This window comes from Aspergillus caelatus, assembly GCF_009193585.1.
Source record: "Aspergillus caelatus strain CBS 763.97 unplaced genomic scaffold BDV27scaffold_13, whole genome shotgun sequence".
NCBI classification, from domain to species: domain Eukaryota; kingdom Fungi; phylum Ascomycota; class Eurotiomycetes; order Eurotiales; family Aspergillaceae; genus Aspergillus; species Aspergillus caelatus.
This window is the reverse complement of record NW_022475276.1, coordinates 159245-175600: the sequence shown is the minus strand read 5'-3', so window position 1 is coordinate 175600 and position 16356 is coordinate 159245. Positions and strand designations below refer to the sequence as shown.

Genomic DNA, 16356 nt, shown 5'->3' with positions numbered 1-16356 from the left:
GCGGTTCACACCTCAGGCATCAACAAATTTTCCGCCTAGTCTTTCCTTTTCGGGATTTCCTCTTTGTATTGCGAAGAAGCGAGAGACAATTCTTCGGTTAAAAATATCCGGCATAAGATGTCTCAGATAGACTACTCCGTATGGAAAAAGGACACCGTATACTCGTTGCATCTTTGATGTTACATTAGAAATACACGAAACATTCAATATATACAGGACAAATTGCCCACGTCACTATTTTCTAAATATATAGGCCATCGGGATGTCTCAGGAACATCCCGTCTCAGCCGCGTCGGCAACTCCCCATGGAGCTCATTGCATTTTCTAGAAACTTACCAGGGTCAACAGAATACGACGAAATTGATGGTCTGCATCGACATGATTTCGTATCATATCTCAGGCGATCCTTTATGCCATTCATGTAACCTTGAAGTGTTCCATGCTGTGCTTCGTCATTATTTCCTCTCTCTTCGACGATCACCGCGTCACCCATTTGACATAATGCACCCACCCACTTAAGGAACTACCGCTGGGATTCTAAAATTGGCTTGGTCTAACATGTGTACACTATACATAAAGCTGAGCCTCGAAGCACGCGCGCGCATCGGGAGGATGTCGATCAGTGATGGAATATCAGGTCAAGCGGTTGTCTGCGCGCCAAGTCACGTACCTCAAAGAAAGATGCAAGGCGGCAAGATACCCTGGAAGATAAACTTTGCTACTTCAGTTCGTGAAAGTGAGGTAGAAGGCTGCTCCGATAGTATACTCTTTGACATGAAGGGTCCACTCCACTAATAGTTATCTCACCAGAATCCGCACCATACCGCAACGGTGCGGATATAGACCGTGGAAATAGAATGGTGATAATCAATAATAAACTAACTCTGGGTAAGGGCTGTTCTTTTCTTTGTTTAGTTTGTTTCGACTATTTTCGTTTTCATTTTCATTTTTCTTTTTCTTTTTTGGTGCGAGTTAAGAAGTCAAGTAATATGTATAGATCGCCAAATATGGGATATATTATTAGACTGGGTAAAGCAAATATATATTGTACGTCCTATAGATAGAATACACCATACTCCGTACAAATATACGCTTTAATTAGGTTATGCCACAGTTTGACTACATTTTGGCCATAACACAATAGAATTGCACGAATATTTTAAAAATTTAAACTTGATTATTGATTAATGATACTACTACGTACCGCTGAACATTGCACTGGACGGTCTATCGCCATTAGGCCGTTTTAGGCGGGCGCGTAAATGGCAGAGTGTAAACACCACTTAGTCAGCAGAGTACAGGAGGAAGGCAACGTGTACTGTCTTAATAATTAATATATATTTGATATATTCTTAATTTATATATATCACAACCTTCTTAGGTCTGGATAGATGCTTCTACAAATTCTAGAATCTCAATGAATGACGTCATACTGGAAGACGCGGAAGACTCCGACCGTGAGAAAGAAAAACTTGACCGAATCCTAGGCCAAGAAGCCGAGACTTGCAGCGGTGGGGAAACCTAGAGGGCTTGTCCTCCGCCCGAAACCCTCCGAATGCAAGCTTATGTCTACCTATCCCCCAAAGAAACTTCCGAAGTCAACAATTTTGACTCGCAAATATCATGGTGCTGGTTGGAGGGGAGCCAAATTTCGATCACGTTCTATTTAGGTAATTCTGCGAGCGGGGCTAAGGAATTCAACCCTGACGATCGGTCGGTACTGTCAGAGCTTCAGACTGGGATTGTTTGAAGAGCGAAAGTCTGCCAACCGCGTGCCGGTGGAGAGGTTTCCAATTTTGAGCATTTGACCCGCTCGAGGCTCTTGATCATCGATCAAACTTCTCTACAGAGTACTATGTAGACATCTACCCGAACATTTGCAGATCACGGATTGTCACTGATTGCCAGCTTCCGATACGAGGGACGATGCGATACTCAGCCTCTCTTTTGGCCACATCTCATCCACGATTCGTACACAAGATGTACCTGTCCTGACCCGCAACTTGGAGGGTTACGTCAGATGCAGAGTTTGCAAGACATGAATCGTAATGTTTCAATATCATAGGTTAGGTGTCAGCCGCCACCAAACGGGGACCCAGATACATATCACGCATGGGAAGTGGGGAGTGCAAAGACTCGGATCCACACCGAGCCGTTGCTTGTTTCAGAGAGGGCCTTTCAGAGCAACCCAAGGAACAAAATGCAGAAAATTTCTTTTTGCTCTTCTCACCGTGGTTTGATACGAACTTTAGCACAAGGCAAAGGGTCGGACCAACCGGAGAGGATGGCATTGGTTCATCCAGAAGGATGTCTAGTCTCCACCTGTATCGTTATCACAAATCCTCGCAGCACCAGGCATTGATATCCAGGGTTCTTTCGATCGTTAGAGTGGTCGTGTTTCTGGTCTTAAATCTAGGGCCAGTCCAGATAAGGTATCATATCGTCCAATCATGTCATATTGTTTCTTAATATAGGCACACAGGTCCCGCTATCGATCGGCACCCTGTTCGAGTATGGCCATCCTCACACACTGTCGGGCTCCGCTGGCGCTACCTCAACAATTTTTTTTTTTTTTTTTTTAAATGGAAATTCCTAAGCAAGCAGACTCCATCGGGCGCACTACGCATCTCGCGTCTTCCGGATCCTGTGGATCGGGACCGGGGTGGATGGCAAACCGTCAAAGTTGCCGCCACTTCTTCGCGCTCTTGCGGCGTCACGCCATATGGGAGACTCTCCCAATTATGGAAAGCCTGCGTTCCAGCGATAGTCAACGAACTGGTGGCTTGGACTGTAGCATCAGCCAGATCACAGCAATAGCATAGCGGTGATTCCAGCCGTGTGCCTTTAGGTTAGAAACGATGCTGGGATAGGAAACATGCGGTATCAAGTGAGAAACACTGCTACCCCACCACGGGTGAAAAGTAGATAGTGGATGGTTCCATGTCATCTATCAGCAGGCGAGGAGTGGGTCTATAGTAGAAGTCGTAATGGTCGTGGGAGAAGTCCCTGGCCCATTTTTATCCCCAGCCTTCCCGGCCTGATAGTTCCAAGTCTTTTTTACGAAAAGTTCTGCAATTGTTTTTTCGAGTCGACAGGTCGCTCGTTCCCTCGTTTGCTTTCCCTCGCTTTGAACCACGCCCAGGGCATGTAGGATTTATTCCGTTTGCGATTATCGAGAGCTTGAGTCGCGCGCAGTTGTCGGTAGCAGGCCACTGCCGGGATGTTCCTCACGGTGATGCAGCGCTCAGCGATTCTTATCCTGTCGTTACTGAGCGCTACCGCCTTTAGCTGGCCCTACACCGAGTCGCTCGTTGACTATAACTTGAACGAAAATAAAACCGCGGAATCACCGATTGATTATTGGGGAGAGTGGCCGGATCATGAATATCACCCGTCTCCCGATAACTGGCGCTTCCCGATCTATACAATCTTTTTAGACCGCATCGCTAACGGTGATCCGAAAAATGATGATATTAACGGCACCGCCTTTGAACATGTGGTGGGCTCGAATCAAATGCGCCACGGGGGCGATCTGGTTGGTCTAATTGACACGCTGGATTATATTAGGGGCATGGGTTTCAAGGTGTGTTCAATCAACCTATTGTGATCCGATTTTGGTGCTTACCATGGTAGGGCATTTACTTCGCTGGAACGTACCTGATGAACCTTCCCTGGGCCTACGATGGCTACTCCCCGGTTGATACCACTTTGCTCGACATGCACCATGGCACACTCGACGATTGGAGACGGACCATCACCGAGATCCACAAACGAGATATGTATGTGATCATGGATAATACACTGGCAACGTAAGTATACATTCCAGATGTCTCAGATCACGACGGATTGACAGGCCTATGCAGGATGAGCAACCTTATTGGCTTCAAAGGACATCTCAACGATTCCGCCGATTTTCGAGCAGATGAATATGAAGTCCAGTGGATCTCAGATAGACAGTACGCCGACTTCAAGTTCGGAAATGAGTACAATGAAACTTGCAACTTCCCGAAGTTCTGGAATGAGACTGGTTATCCGTTGACATCAGGTGGAGTTGAGGAGCTGAAAGGGTGCTATAATAGCGATTTCGATCAATTTGGTGAACTGGAGGCGTTCGGTAACTTTCCCGACTGGAAGCGCCAGCTTACCAAGTTCGCCTCGGTGCAAGATCGTCTGCGTGAATGGCACAAGCCTATCCGTGATGTCATCACCAAGCATTCCTGCATTCAGATTGCTAGTCTAGATATTGATGGTTTTCGTTTCGATAAAGCCGTTCAGACAACCCTCGAGCCCCTAAGTGAAATAACCGCTGTCTACCGTGAATGTGCGAAGAAATATGGCAAGCATAATTTCTTCCTTCCTGGCGAGATCACGTCAGGAAATACCTTTGGCAGTCTCTACCTTGGACGCGGTCGTCAACCCGATCAGCAACCTGAGTCGGCAGATGCTGGTGCGAAGCTGAAAAACAGTTCGGACGGATATTTTCTTAGAGATGATGGATACCAGGCGTTGGACTCAGCCGCGTTTCACTACACGATCTACCGTTCGATGACCCGTTTCTTGGGAATGGATGGTAATCTAGTGGCTGGCTTTGACTTGCCCACTGATTTTATCGAGGCCTGGAATGGGATGCTCGTGAGCAACGACTTCCTTAATGCATACACGGGCGAAGTAGACCCGAGGCATATGTTTGGTGTCTCTAACCAGGACAACTTTCGTTGGCCAGCAATCAAGAATGGTACCGAAAAATACCTTCTGGGTCTTTACATCGTCACCCTGGAGCTCCCTGGAATTCCTCTGATCTTGTGGGGTGAAGAACAGGCGATGTATGTTTTTGAATCCACTGCCTCTAACTACTTGTTCGGCCGGCAGCCAATGACGTATCAGACTGCATGGTGGACGCATGGCTGCATGACCCTGAACACATCCAAATTCTACGATTTCCCTAATGAGAAGGGACTACACGGCTGCGAGGATATCACCGTTACGTATGATCAGCGGAACCCAGCACACCCGCTGCGCAATATCATGAAGCGCATGTTCGAGATTCGGGAGCAGTATCCGGTAGCAAATGATGGGCTTTATCTTCAGACGCTTTCCCAGCTGACGAAGGATGTGTACCTTCCTGGTTCAACGGACACTCCGACGGTGACTGGTCTCTGGTCGGTTCTGCGGAGCTACTTCCCAGGCGTTCAGAAGGAGGCAAGCAAGAATAGTCAGAATCTTTGGCTTGTGTATCATAATGCTAACAAAACCGAAACCTACGGTGGTGACTGCAAAAAGAAGGATACCGCCTTGCTGTCGCCCTTCAAATCGGGAACGAAGCTGAAGAATCTCTTCTACCCTTACGATGAGCTCACTCTAGAAGATGGTCCGGGCGAACTCGCAGTACACAACAGCACCGAGACCTATGGATGCATTCGCAGTATGAAGTTGCTTCCATGGGAATACCGGGCTTATGTGGAGGCCGAAAACTTCGTGGAGCCCGGCCCTACTGTCACTGAGTTCGTTCCAGGTCACGACGCTCGATTGTTGTCTACGGATGACAGTGGCCAAACCGTTGATATCCAGCTCGGATATTCAAAAGAGATGGACTGTGACAAGATCGCCAATGCGATCTCCCTGAACTCAACGACAGTGAAGGGAGTCACAGCGTCCCTTGACAAATCTAGCGTTTCTTGCAACAAAATCTCCGCAAGGACAAGCAATGATAATTTTGTCGGGGAGGTTCCAACCGTTTGGACATGGTCCGCCAAGCTGAAAAATGTCCACCATGGAATCCATCAGCTGACAGTGAAGAACGTTTCTACAACGTCTGGAGTTCATACCGATGCGGTTGACCAGTTTTTGTTCCGTGTCGGAAGTCAAAATAATCCCCTTTTATCCCCACTGGCCAATTATTCCACCAGCCTTGTGCATAAATCCGACAATGGCAGCTTCTATATCCAGCATGATGCCGCTGGAGCTGACAAATACCGCTACTCGACTGATTTTGGCCTTAACTGGTCCAACTGGACAACGTATACTGGTGACAACACTCTAGTCGACTTCCCAGAGTGGACCGGAACAGACGCTCAGAAGTGGGAAGGAACTCATATCCGCGTACAATACTTTTCAAGGCTCACTGGTAGTAGTGATTACATTCAGGAAGGTGATCACGGCTGGGAGCAAGGTGCTGCTCGTAGATTCCCTAATCTCTTTTGGAACGGTCCGTTCAATCAATACGGTTACGATGCGGGATTGGATAATAAGATGAGATACGATACCAAGGAACACCGTTGGAAGTACGATTTCGTCTACGAGTGGCCGGCCATAGGACAGATGAGCGTCTGGGGAATGTTAAAGGATGGGCGGCCCGACGTTACAGAGGTCTATGGTGATGTCGATAACTCATCTGTAGTACAGAAACTTCCTCCGTCTTACCTCTCGTCCAACGTGATCAATATCACGAAGTTACCCCCATTCCCGCACCTCGGCTGGACCATCACGCTCAATGATGCCAACTTGAGATATGAGATGCTTCCGGTTGGATCTGGATGGGCTCAGCTCGTGCTATACATTCTTCTCTGGGTCCTCCCAATTCTAATGGGATTTGCTGGTATCTTTATCTTCATAAGGACATTTTACCGCGTTAAACTCAATACCGATGGCGACGTGGCCAAAGAAGATAAGCTGCCGCTTCTGTTTTGGCGGAGGGTCAGAGAAAAATTCTCCGGCGACGACGAGTCGGATAAGTCGATATCTGATAAGGGTATACCGACAGACATTGCTATCGCGGGAGCCCCTGAGCAACGACGTACGGTATTGATCGCCACTATGGAATACAATATCGAAGACTGGAAGGTCAAGGTCAAGATCGGCGGTCTAGGAGTCATGGCACAGCTCATGTCTCAGCATCTGAAGCATCAAAACCTTATCTGGGTTGTTCCTTGCGTTGGTGACATTGAATATCCCCAGGATACGCCATCCGAGCCTTTCGTGGTCACTATCCTGGACAAGCCCTATTTTATCAATGTGCAATATCACATGGTTGATAACATCACCTACGTTCTGCTCGATGCTCCAGTTTTCCGACAACAGACCAAAGCAGAGCCGTATCCTCCTCGCATGGATGATCTTGACAGTGCAATCTACTATTCGGCATGGAATCAGTGTATCGCGGAGACGATCAAGCGATTCCCTTCGATCGATCTCTATCATATCAACGATTTCCATGGTTGTTTAGCACCGCTGTATTTGCTACCCACGCGTACCATCCCAGTGTGCCTATCTTTGCATAATGCTGAATTCCAGGGTCTCTGGCCCCTGAGAAACCCCCAGGAGAAGAAGGAAGTCTGTTCGGTCTTCAACCTCCCCGTCGAAACTGCAACCAAGTATAGTCAATTTGGAAATGTGTTCAACCTTCTTCACACGGGTGCTAGCTATGTGCGATTCTACCAACGCGGCTTTGGCGCAGTAGGTGTGTCCAAGAAGTATGGAAAGCGCTCATGGGCTAGATATCCAATTTTTTGGAGTCTTGAAAAGATTGGCAGCCTTCCAAACCCAGATCCGTCCGACACAGGGGATATAGCAAATAACCCAGACGCCGAAGTCCCTATCCAGTCCTATGAAGAACGAATCAATGACAAGCTACAGGCGCAGAAGTGGGCTGGTCTGAATGAAGATCGCAACGCTGACCTACTAGTGTTTGTTGGACGATGGTCGAAGCAGAAGGGAGTGGATTTGATTGCAGATGTCATGCCAGCCGTATTATCTGCGAGACCCCACGTACAATTGATCTGTGTTGGACCTATCGTGGATCTTTATGGTAGGTTGGCTGCTACAAAACTGGAGCGCATCATGGAAATGTTCCCCGGCCGCGTATTCTCTAAGCCAGAGTTCACTGTTCTGCCTCCATACGTATTTTCTGGTGCCGACTTTGCCCTGATTCCCTCCAGAGACGAGCCGTTTGGGTTGGTTGCTGTGGAATTCGGTCGTAAGGGTGCACTGGGAATTGGGTCTCGCATCGGAGGTTTAGGCCAGATGCCAGGTTGGTGGTACACTGTGGAGTCCGACGCAACCCGCCATCTTCTGCATCAGTTGAAGACCGCTATCAAACAAGCTTTGGACTCGTCACAACAAACTCGAGAGGAGATGCGCGCCAATTCCGTCAGGCAACATTTCCCTGTTCTTGAATGGATCCAGAAACTCGAAGCTTTACAGCGAACAGCAATCCAAATCCATCATACCAAGAACAAGAACACCGTGACAGGCCCGATGCCAGAGTCGCAGAACTACTGGGAGACTCAAAGCATGCGGATGTCTACGCTGGGCCTTCCAGGACCTACCCAGTCGATGACAGAGGGGTTGGATACACCACCAGGAAGGCTTTTGTCGCCCGGCCAGTCTCGATTTACAGAACTGCAATTGGAGGGAGCTGATGGCAACAGAAACAGTAGTCTGGGTCGCAAACTCTCGCTTGGTCGGCGATCTGGACCTGGCCAGGGCAGAAAACGCCTCGGCAAGAGCCCACCGCGCGAGAGCCAAATTCTCGGCGAGGAGTTGGAAGGTGAGAATACGGATGCCGAAGAAGAGGGCACCGCTACGCCGCACGTGAACTATATTTCGCCTGAAGAGGCTATGGCTGCGGTTAACAACACTCTGGGAACTCAAGATATTGGGACAGCCCACACGAACAACAGTACTCACTCACTCGCTGGTCCTCAAGGGTCTTCTTACATGTCAGTGCCAGGCTCACCGAACAACATGTCGCGGGCTTCCTCTCCCATGCCAGGAACCCCGGGGCTACCTCAATACCCATTCCAGTTTGCATTGGGGTCTGGTGGAAATACTCCTTTCGCTCACTCCCGGAATGTCTCTATGCTTTCCTTGCCTTCAGTCGTGGCGGACCACAACCAGCCCGTTTTCGAGCTGCAAAAGGTTGACCCTACATTTACAGACAGCACACGCCACTTCACGAGACGCTTCGAAGAAATCCTGAACAACCTGAACAAGAAGAACTCAATGACAGACTGCTGTATCGAGACGTACCTGATGAAGAGCGAGCGTAAATTCTATGACATGTACAACGATGCACAGCTGAAGAAACAGCCGGATGATCGTGCAGTGTCTGAGACGAATTCGGACACTCAATATAACCGTGCCTCATACGCTACTGTTACTGGAGGTTCAGACTCGAATGATCCAGATGAAATTGATCAATGGCTCTCTCGCTTGGGGTATAAGCGACCAATGGCTATTCAGAGATTCATGAGACGGCGTCTCGGCAAATGGCCTGTCTACGCTCTATTCTTGGGTCTTGGACAAATCATCGCGACAAACTCTGCTCAAATGACCCTATTGGTCGGGCAGGTAGGAGAAACAGCAACTAAGTTGTATATTATCGCAACGATCTACTGTATTTCTTCTGTCTGTTGGTGGCTCCTCTTTTACCGCTTCCCGTCAGTAATCGTCCTCACTCTCCCTTGGTTCATATACTGTATGGCGTTCATCATAATTGGAGTCTCTCCATTCGCTCTTACACCTCTCGGTCGAGCTTGGGCCCAGAACGTCGCTGCAGGTGTCTATTCTGCCGCATCCTCTAGCGGCTCGCTCTTCTTCGCCCTTAACTTCGGTGACCAGGGTGCCGTTCCCATAAAGGACTGGATGTTCCGCGCAAGTCTGATCCAGGGAATTCAGCAGCTCTACACTGTCGCCCTATGGTATTGGAGTTCAAAGGTGACCGAAGCAGAAGTGGGAGGCGTGTCCACAGCTGCCTTGGACTCATGGAGACTCACAGCTGTGGTGATGCCCATTGCCGCCGTATGTTTCATAGTCGGCATGCTCCTCGCGCTCGGCCTACCAAAATACTACCGCCAATCCCCCGGTAGGATTCTCTTCTTCTATACATCCCTCTTCCGCCGCCGTATCGTCCTCTGGTTCTTCTTTATGGTAATTGTCCAGAACTGGTTCCTCTCCGCCGCTTTCGGTCGTAACTGGTCGTTCCTCTGGTCCTCTCAACACGCCAAGGCATGGGAGGTCGTCATCCTGGTCCTCTTCTTCTTCGTCGTCCTCTGGGTCATCATCCTTATCATCTTCCGCGCCCTGTCTAAGGAACACAGCTGGATTCTACCTGTCTTCGGCCTGAGTCTCGGCGCACCGCGCTGGGCCCAGACATGGTGGGGAACGTCCAATATAGGCTACTACCTGCCATGGGCAGGAAGTCTGACATCCGGTGCTCTCGTATCTAGATGTGTCTGGCTCTGGCTCGGTGTCCTCGACGAAATCCAGCAAGTCGGTCTTGGTATGATCCTCCTGCAGACCCTGACAAGAGTCCACGTTTGCTTCGTCCTGTTGGCCGCACAGGCTCTCGGGTCGATCGCTACAATCTGCGCCCGTGGATTCGCGCCGAATAAGCTCGGTCCCGCGAGTATCTCTCCGAACGTGGGCACGTCTCTAGATGCAGTTGGAAATGCGTGGTTCTGGATCGCGCTGTTCTTCCAGCTTTTGGCTAGGTAAGGCTTCTGAATTCCCCTCGCTCTTACGGGTATCGATACTAATGTGATATATAGTTGGGGCTTCCTTTTGTTCTATCGTCGTGAACAACTTAATAGGCCTTAAGGCTTGCTTGTGGTTCGAATTAAAGATCAATCTTCGATTACTTAATCAATGACCTCCTCTGGCTAGATACGAATCTAGTGTACACAGCCCACATGAGCTGTTTGAAACGAATCTACTATCTCTTTATGGGCGGGATTTTATTTCTCTCCTGTTGTTACCAGCATTGCAGGTGTTCGTTAGGAGGCGAAGAGTTGATATCCTAATGGATTTATGTATATTTTTTTGATGCTGTGATTAGAGGTACATATATAGATTTCTTATGCAGATAATACTCTTAATATTGAACTGTATCTGTTAATTAATAAACTACCACAATTAATCCATAGCTCAGCATGAAATTGTGATTGTTACTACGAACAAAGGTAACGTGAATCCCAGCGTGATCGGGCAAAACGTATAGAATGCCTTCTATTTCAACCTTTCACAGCCACCGCAATTGCAACAGCTGCCTTGCTTGAATAACTAATACTTACTTCAATATTCCCTATACCTTTGGCCTGAGCGATGTGTTTGACCTGTCCATGAAGCTGAAAACTGTCAGTACGTCCACATTGAGGAGGAGATTATAACACTTACGGTGATTCTAGGGATGCCACAGTGGTTCATGACCTCAATCTCGTGCATCGCAGTCCCGGGTCCTGAGGAGGAAGCGTGAAGACTTTTGAAGACGGCCTCCTTCGCACTCCACCGACCTGAAAAAGAGGCCTGAGGATTAGGCGCCTTCAAACAGTACTCACGTTCAGCCAGAGTGAAGTTGCGCTGTATGAATGTCTCGTTCTCGATATTGATGCTGGCGATCTCTTCCACATCGACTCCCACACTTGGGGGTGATGTTCCGTTCGATCTGGCGACTGCTTCTACGAGCATTTTCTCAACAAGGCAAGATAGAGCTGTTCCTTCGTCCTCATTCTCGAATGTTTGTGAATTGCGATCGGTGGTAGTATTGATCGGATTAGACGGTTCTGCAAGTGCGTCATTATTAGACTTAGACTGCATCTGGTCGTCTTGCCGACAACTGCTTGGGTCCAAGAAGACCTTTTCCGTCCCATCTCGGTTCTCCCATGGTGGAAGGCTCTTTATTTGTACGATGCAGTTGTTCAGTATCCGGGAGATAAAAGCTGAACTAGCGGCTCGCTGTCGCTGTGTCGCTCGCATACTATATTCTTCATACATTGACGCAGAAATCGACGCAAAGAGGTAGCTAGGTGCTACCATAATGGCGATGGCACCTTTCTGCCCGAAGCCAAAGGAGGTTACCATGGTCGCTTTGATTCCTGGTGTCTTGATTGACTCCATAGGGTATACCAAATGCTCAAATTGTCGCAATTGGCTATCGATGTTGTCTGCGTTTCGATTTCCTGGGACGATTCCCTCCTGCAAGATCTGCATGCAGCCATTCAGCTGCCACGCACCTGCCGCTGCCTTCGGATGCCCGGTTAGTGATTTTTGGCATACACAGAGGAGTGGATTGCCTTTGCGTCGACCCAGATGCTCCATTTGGGTATTAATGACTTCTCCTTCGTTGGTATCGTTTGCCTTGGTTGATGTTCCATGCATCGAGACGACACCAATATCATCAACTCCTAGGCTCCAAGTAGCTAAGGCTGCCCTGAGTGGAGATATTGATGAGTCCTGTAGGCGAATGTTGTGAGCCCAGCGCCATTGGGCGTCTCGAACTTTCAGTCTCCTGGATTGTTCTGCTACTCGCCAGGTGGCGCCTGAACTCTGCATTCTCCCCAGCTGTCCACCGATGGACTTTTGCTCAACGTCCGCCACCTCCTCATCGAAGCTTGCGCGGCGAAAATCAAAGTCTAAGAGTGGAGAGACTTTCGCCTCATTATTCTCACGCGCGGCAGTTAGAATGCCCTTTCCAGGAGCGGGGATGGAGCGACCGACTTGGTCACTGGCCATCTGGCTATAGGCGACAATCCCGTGGATCGGTAAGCCCAGCTTCAGGGCCAGTTCGGCATTCATTAAGAGCTGCACACCGCAACCGGCAGATTCAGCGAAACCACTGCGCGAGCTGGCTGTTGGACGAGATATCTCACTGGGAAGTCTTCCTCTAGCCAGCTCCTCTGCACAGTTGGCTGTAGCTTTGATATTATCAAACTCAAATGACAGTTCCTCACGATAGTCATCACAGCCACCGACTATGGCTACTTTGCACTTACCCGATGAAATAGCATCGCAGCCAATATCAAGAGATTCGAGGGCGGTAGCACATGCGCCGACGGGAGTTTTAAGGGGGCCCGAAGCAGACAATAGCAACATGTTGACCCATGCACCCATTGTATTAAGAAAGTGTTCCAGTATGATATCGCCCCGTACTTGACGATCAAGAAACCGATCACGATACATATTCTGAACGACTTTCATGGGCCCGCCTCCTGTACCCAAACAGTTCGCTAACTCGGAAACATGAATGTGTTGATATATATCGTATGGGTCATTAATACCAGCAGATAGAAAGGCTTCTGAGACACAGCAAAGCGCATATAGTGTCGTTTTATCGACCTGTTGTATAATCTCTTCAGGAATACCATAACGTAAAGCATCCCAACCAGTAGGGACTACCCCGGCCACGGATTGATGGAAAGGAATAGTTTTAGCAATCATTAGAACTGCGCCCTTCTTGAGAAACACATGATAGTTGTCAGAACCTGGAATGGGTTGCAACGTGATATTGTTGCCATGCCGTAGTTTGAAGGCTTCTGCGGATGATTTCGAGCACTCAAAAGGCGGAAGGTCCTCTTCAACAGCCACTTCCTGCAAGAATTCCTTCTGGGAAGGGATATAAGTGTCAACGCCATCCGGCTCAATAAGACGTAGACCGGTGTTTGACATTATGTGTTTATGGTATCTCTGGGGAATGTCGTGATCATGTATTGGCTCCTGTGTCTCTTCATCGATCCAGCCAACGTAAGGTCGCGCTTTCCAATCTCCATCAACGTGTTTTATTAATCCCGTCATCCACGCTATCTCTACATAGCCTTCCAAACTAAACCGGCCTTGGTGCTCCATCTCCCAGCGAGTGCGCGAATTACCCCAGGGCCCTAACTCAGAAAAGCCTACCACGACGACCGTACGTGAGAGATCTATCATCCCTTTAAGATTGGGCAACCTCACTGTCAAGTCATCATAGGGCTGCAGAAAAGGGAATGGGAGTTTGATACGGGCACGGCGCCTGCTGATGCTCACCCCAGAATCCCTTGGCTGTTGCTGTTGTGGTCCGAAGAGCACCGAAAGGTGACGGGTGTCTTCCTCTTGCAGGGCCTTTCGTATCAGCGATTCTTCGTCAAGTCGCTTACGACTTGCTGATATATGCTCTTTGATATCCCACATTAAGCCCAAACCTCCAGTGAGATCCGCATAGACTGGAGCTTGTTCAGCAAGTGTAGTAATCTGAGGTGTCATCAAAGCTAGGATGTTAAATGCCATCTCAGCTTGGCTGAACGTAATGACACCCAGCTTTTCCACCTCTTCTGCTATAAGATTGGATGGGTGCATAAGGCCAGTGCCTCTTGTCCAACCTATAACTGCTCCACAAATTGTGATATAAGTTGACCAGCTTTCAGAATAGAATCGGCTCATGAGCGTCTTTAGACCAGCTTTTGACTCTGCATACAGGCCGTCACCGCCAAAGGAGCCCTCGTTACATGACATAGGCAGAACAATCGTTGTTGGTCGGCAGATAATACGTCGTTTCTCCTTCTGTTGCCGAATAAATCCGACGATCCGTAGGAGATTGACCAGCATAGCCCTAAGCGCTAGCTCCTGACGACTTCCCAGTTTATCCAACTCACCCGCTTGGGGAACAGCAGCAAATGGTATAACATAGTCCAGATCGCCGTCTATGGGGGAATCAGCACTATATATGTGCTCAATGAGGTATTCACAGTCCCGTTTACTCGCCTGGTTCATTGGAAAGACCATCAAGGACGCTCCTCTAGCGCCATACTGACGGTACATCTTTTGATAAAAACTTGCACTCTCAGAGATTGTTCGACTTGTGGTGACAACTACACGAGCGCCACCGCACAAAAGACCCTGGACTACCTGCGCCCCAATCGAGTCAGGGCCAGCACCTGTTACTAAAACAGTCTTGCCGGCATAGCTAAGGCCAGTGGTAGTTCCGGCGCCTAGAACTGCATGCAGTATTCTGGTTGCATCCACGTCGTATTTCCAGCCACCCTCGTTCCTTCTAGATTTAATATGCACAAAAGGTATCATTGTTCTGAGGTCATCGGCGCATAACCGTCCTTGGTATACAACGTCCGGATAGGAAGACACTTCCCGGGCCATCTCCATATACCCTAGTTGACCTGAGCAGCTGATGGTGGTTTTCGGGCCTAAGGCCGGAAAGGAATAAATGTAGACGGCTTCACTCGCTAAAGCCAAGTTTCCTAGACGTAGAACCTCCTTTAACACAAGTCGAATATCAGAACATGAGGATATCAACTGCGTTTGATATTTGACAGGATGAGGCGACTTGACAATAGCCTCGATAATATCGTTACAGCTTCGATCCCAGCGGTTCAGCATCCTGCGCAGGTGGTTGCCTTGCCTTAGAAGAGCCACATCTACCGGGTCTGAAGCAACCTTTTGTAACCATTGGAAAAGCTCTTCCCTGGCCCAGTTCCACCAAGAGTCGTAGTTCCGAGCCTGGCTGATATCAAAAATCGACTTTATACCTTCAGAAAAATGAGTATCGAATTCAGTATTCCATCTCTCTAATGTTTCTTGATATGTCGTATCTAGCGGCGGTTGTGCCGAAGCGCCGAGGTCTATCTCCAGATACTTCGCAAGTATATCAAATTGCTTACGGTAGTAGGTTCGCTGCTGTTCATGAATGATCGGACGACCAGAGGAGCCTACAGCAGACGGCATTACTTTGCTCTGGTCAATATATAGACCATCGGCAGGAGCTAGAGAAATCCCTTGAAACAGCGCGTACCGGCAGATTAACTCATCAAGGTACTCTTGTGCAGCATCTGCATTTGCCAAACGCGCGATTGGCTCGATAGTAATCGCAAGGCAGATGGGGACGAGAGAGTGAGACTTGGAGAAGCCCCAGCGAGAGCATATGTAATCCTGCATGGAGATTTGGTTAAATCCAGCGGGCATTTTTCTTGATATTAGCCTGGCGATTAGAGTGGCCATTTGTTTGGCTGGCTTTCCAACAAAAATACCTTGCAACGCTTCTCCTAATGCAACCAAGGTCATATCTTCAACTCCCTCCGGCACCCTGCCGAATTCAACGACCAGGTCTCCTACCAGCTCATTTTGTAATGTGGATTTTCCTAACTAATTAGCTCTAATTCATCAATTGAACGGAAACATCCATACCACCGGATAATTCGCGGATAGTCTTTCCCATGATAACTTTATCGAACGGTCGTCGTAGCTTTTGAGCTGTCATGGCAAGCGCAATATGGCTACTTGATAGGGATACGTCATGGCTGGGTGAAGCCCTTGAGGTAGGCGCTTTAGGTGGAACGCATTGTCGTGGTTCTCGCAGAGAGCCAGGAGGCGAAGGTAACAAAGATATATCGTGTGCAGTCGACGGTACTGTTTTGTCTTTCTCGTCCAGCCATGGCTTAGAGTCTGGGTAATTGTAGAAAACTTCGTCATTGTCGTCTTGATACGAGAGAAACTGTAGGTGCGACCATTGTGAATTTGCGTAAGACTTATAGTGTCTAGCAGCGGATCTTTTAGCCATGGTGGCAAGCGTAGTACGCGGACCCACTTCAACGAAACGAC

At 48.7% G+C, this 16356-nt stretch overlaps 2 protein-coding genes across 2 annotated transcripts; one reads left to right on the top strand and one right to left on the bottom strand.

Annotated features, from left to right (window-relative positions):
* The first annotated feature begins 3067 nt into the window (after positions 1-3067).
* ags3 (alpha-1,3-glucan synthase Ags3) lies at positions 3068-10902 on the top strand. The gene is made up of 4 exons (XM_032065278.1): positions 3068-3583; positions 3634-3809; positions 3864-10490; positions 10548-10902. The coding sequence occupies exons 1-4, from the start codon at positions 3221-3223 to the stop codon at positions 10594-10596; spliced, it is 7215 nt and encodes a 2404-aa protein (XP_031932393.1). The 5' UTR covers positions 3068-3220; the 3' UTR covers positions 10597-10902.
* Positions 10903-11009: 107 nt separating this feature from the next.
* On the bottom strand, positions 11010-16315 carry BDV27DRAFT_153187 (uncharacterized protein; the record flags this gene model as incomplete). Its single annotated transcript, XM_032071731.1, has 3 exons — positions 11010-11123; positions 11173-15896; positions 15943-16315. 3 exons carry the CDS (start codon positions 16313-16315, stop codon positions 11010-11012), a joined length of 5211 nt encoding a protein of 1736 aa, XP_031932392.1.
* Between the last annotated feature and the right edge of the window lie 41 nt (positions 16316-16356).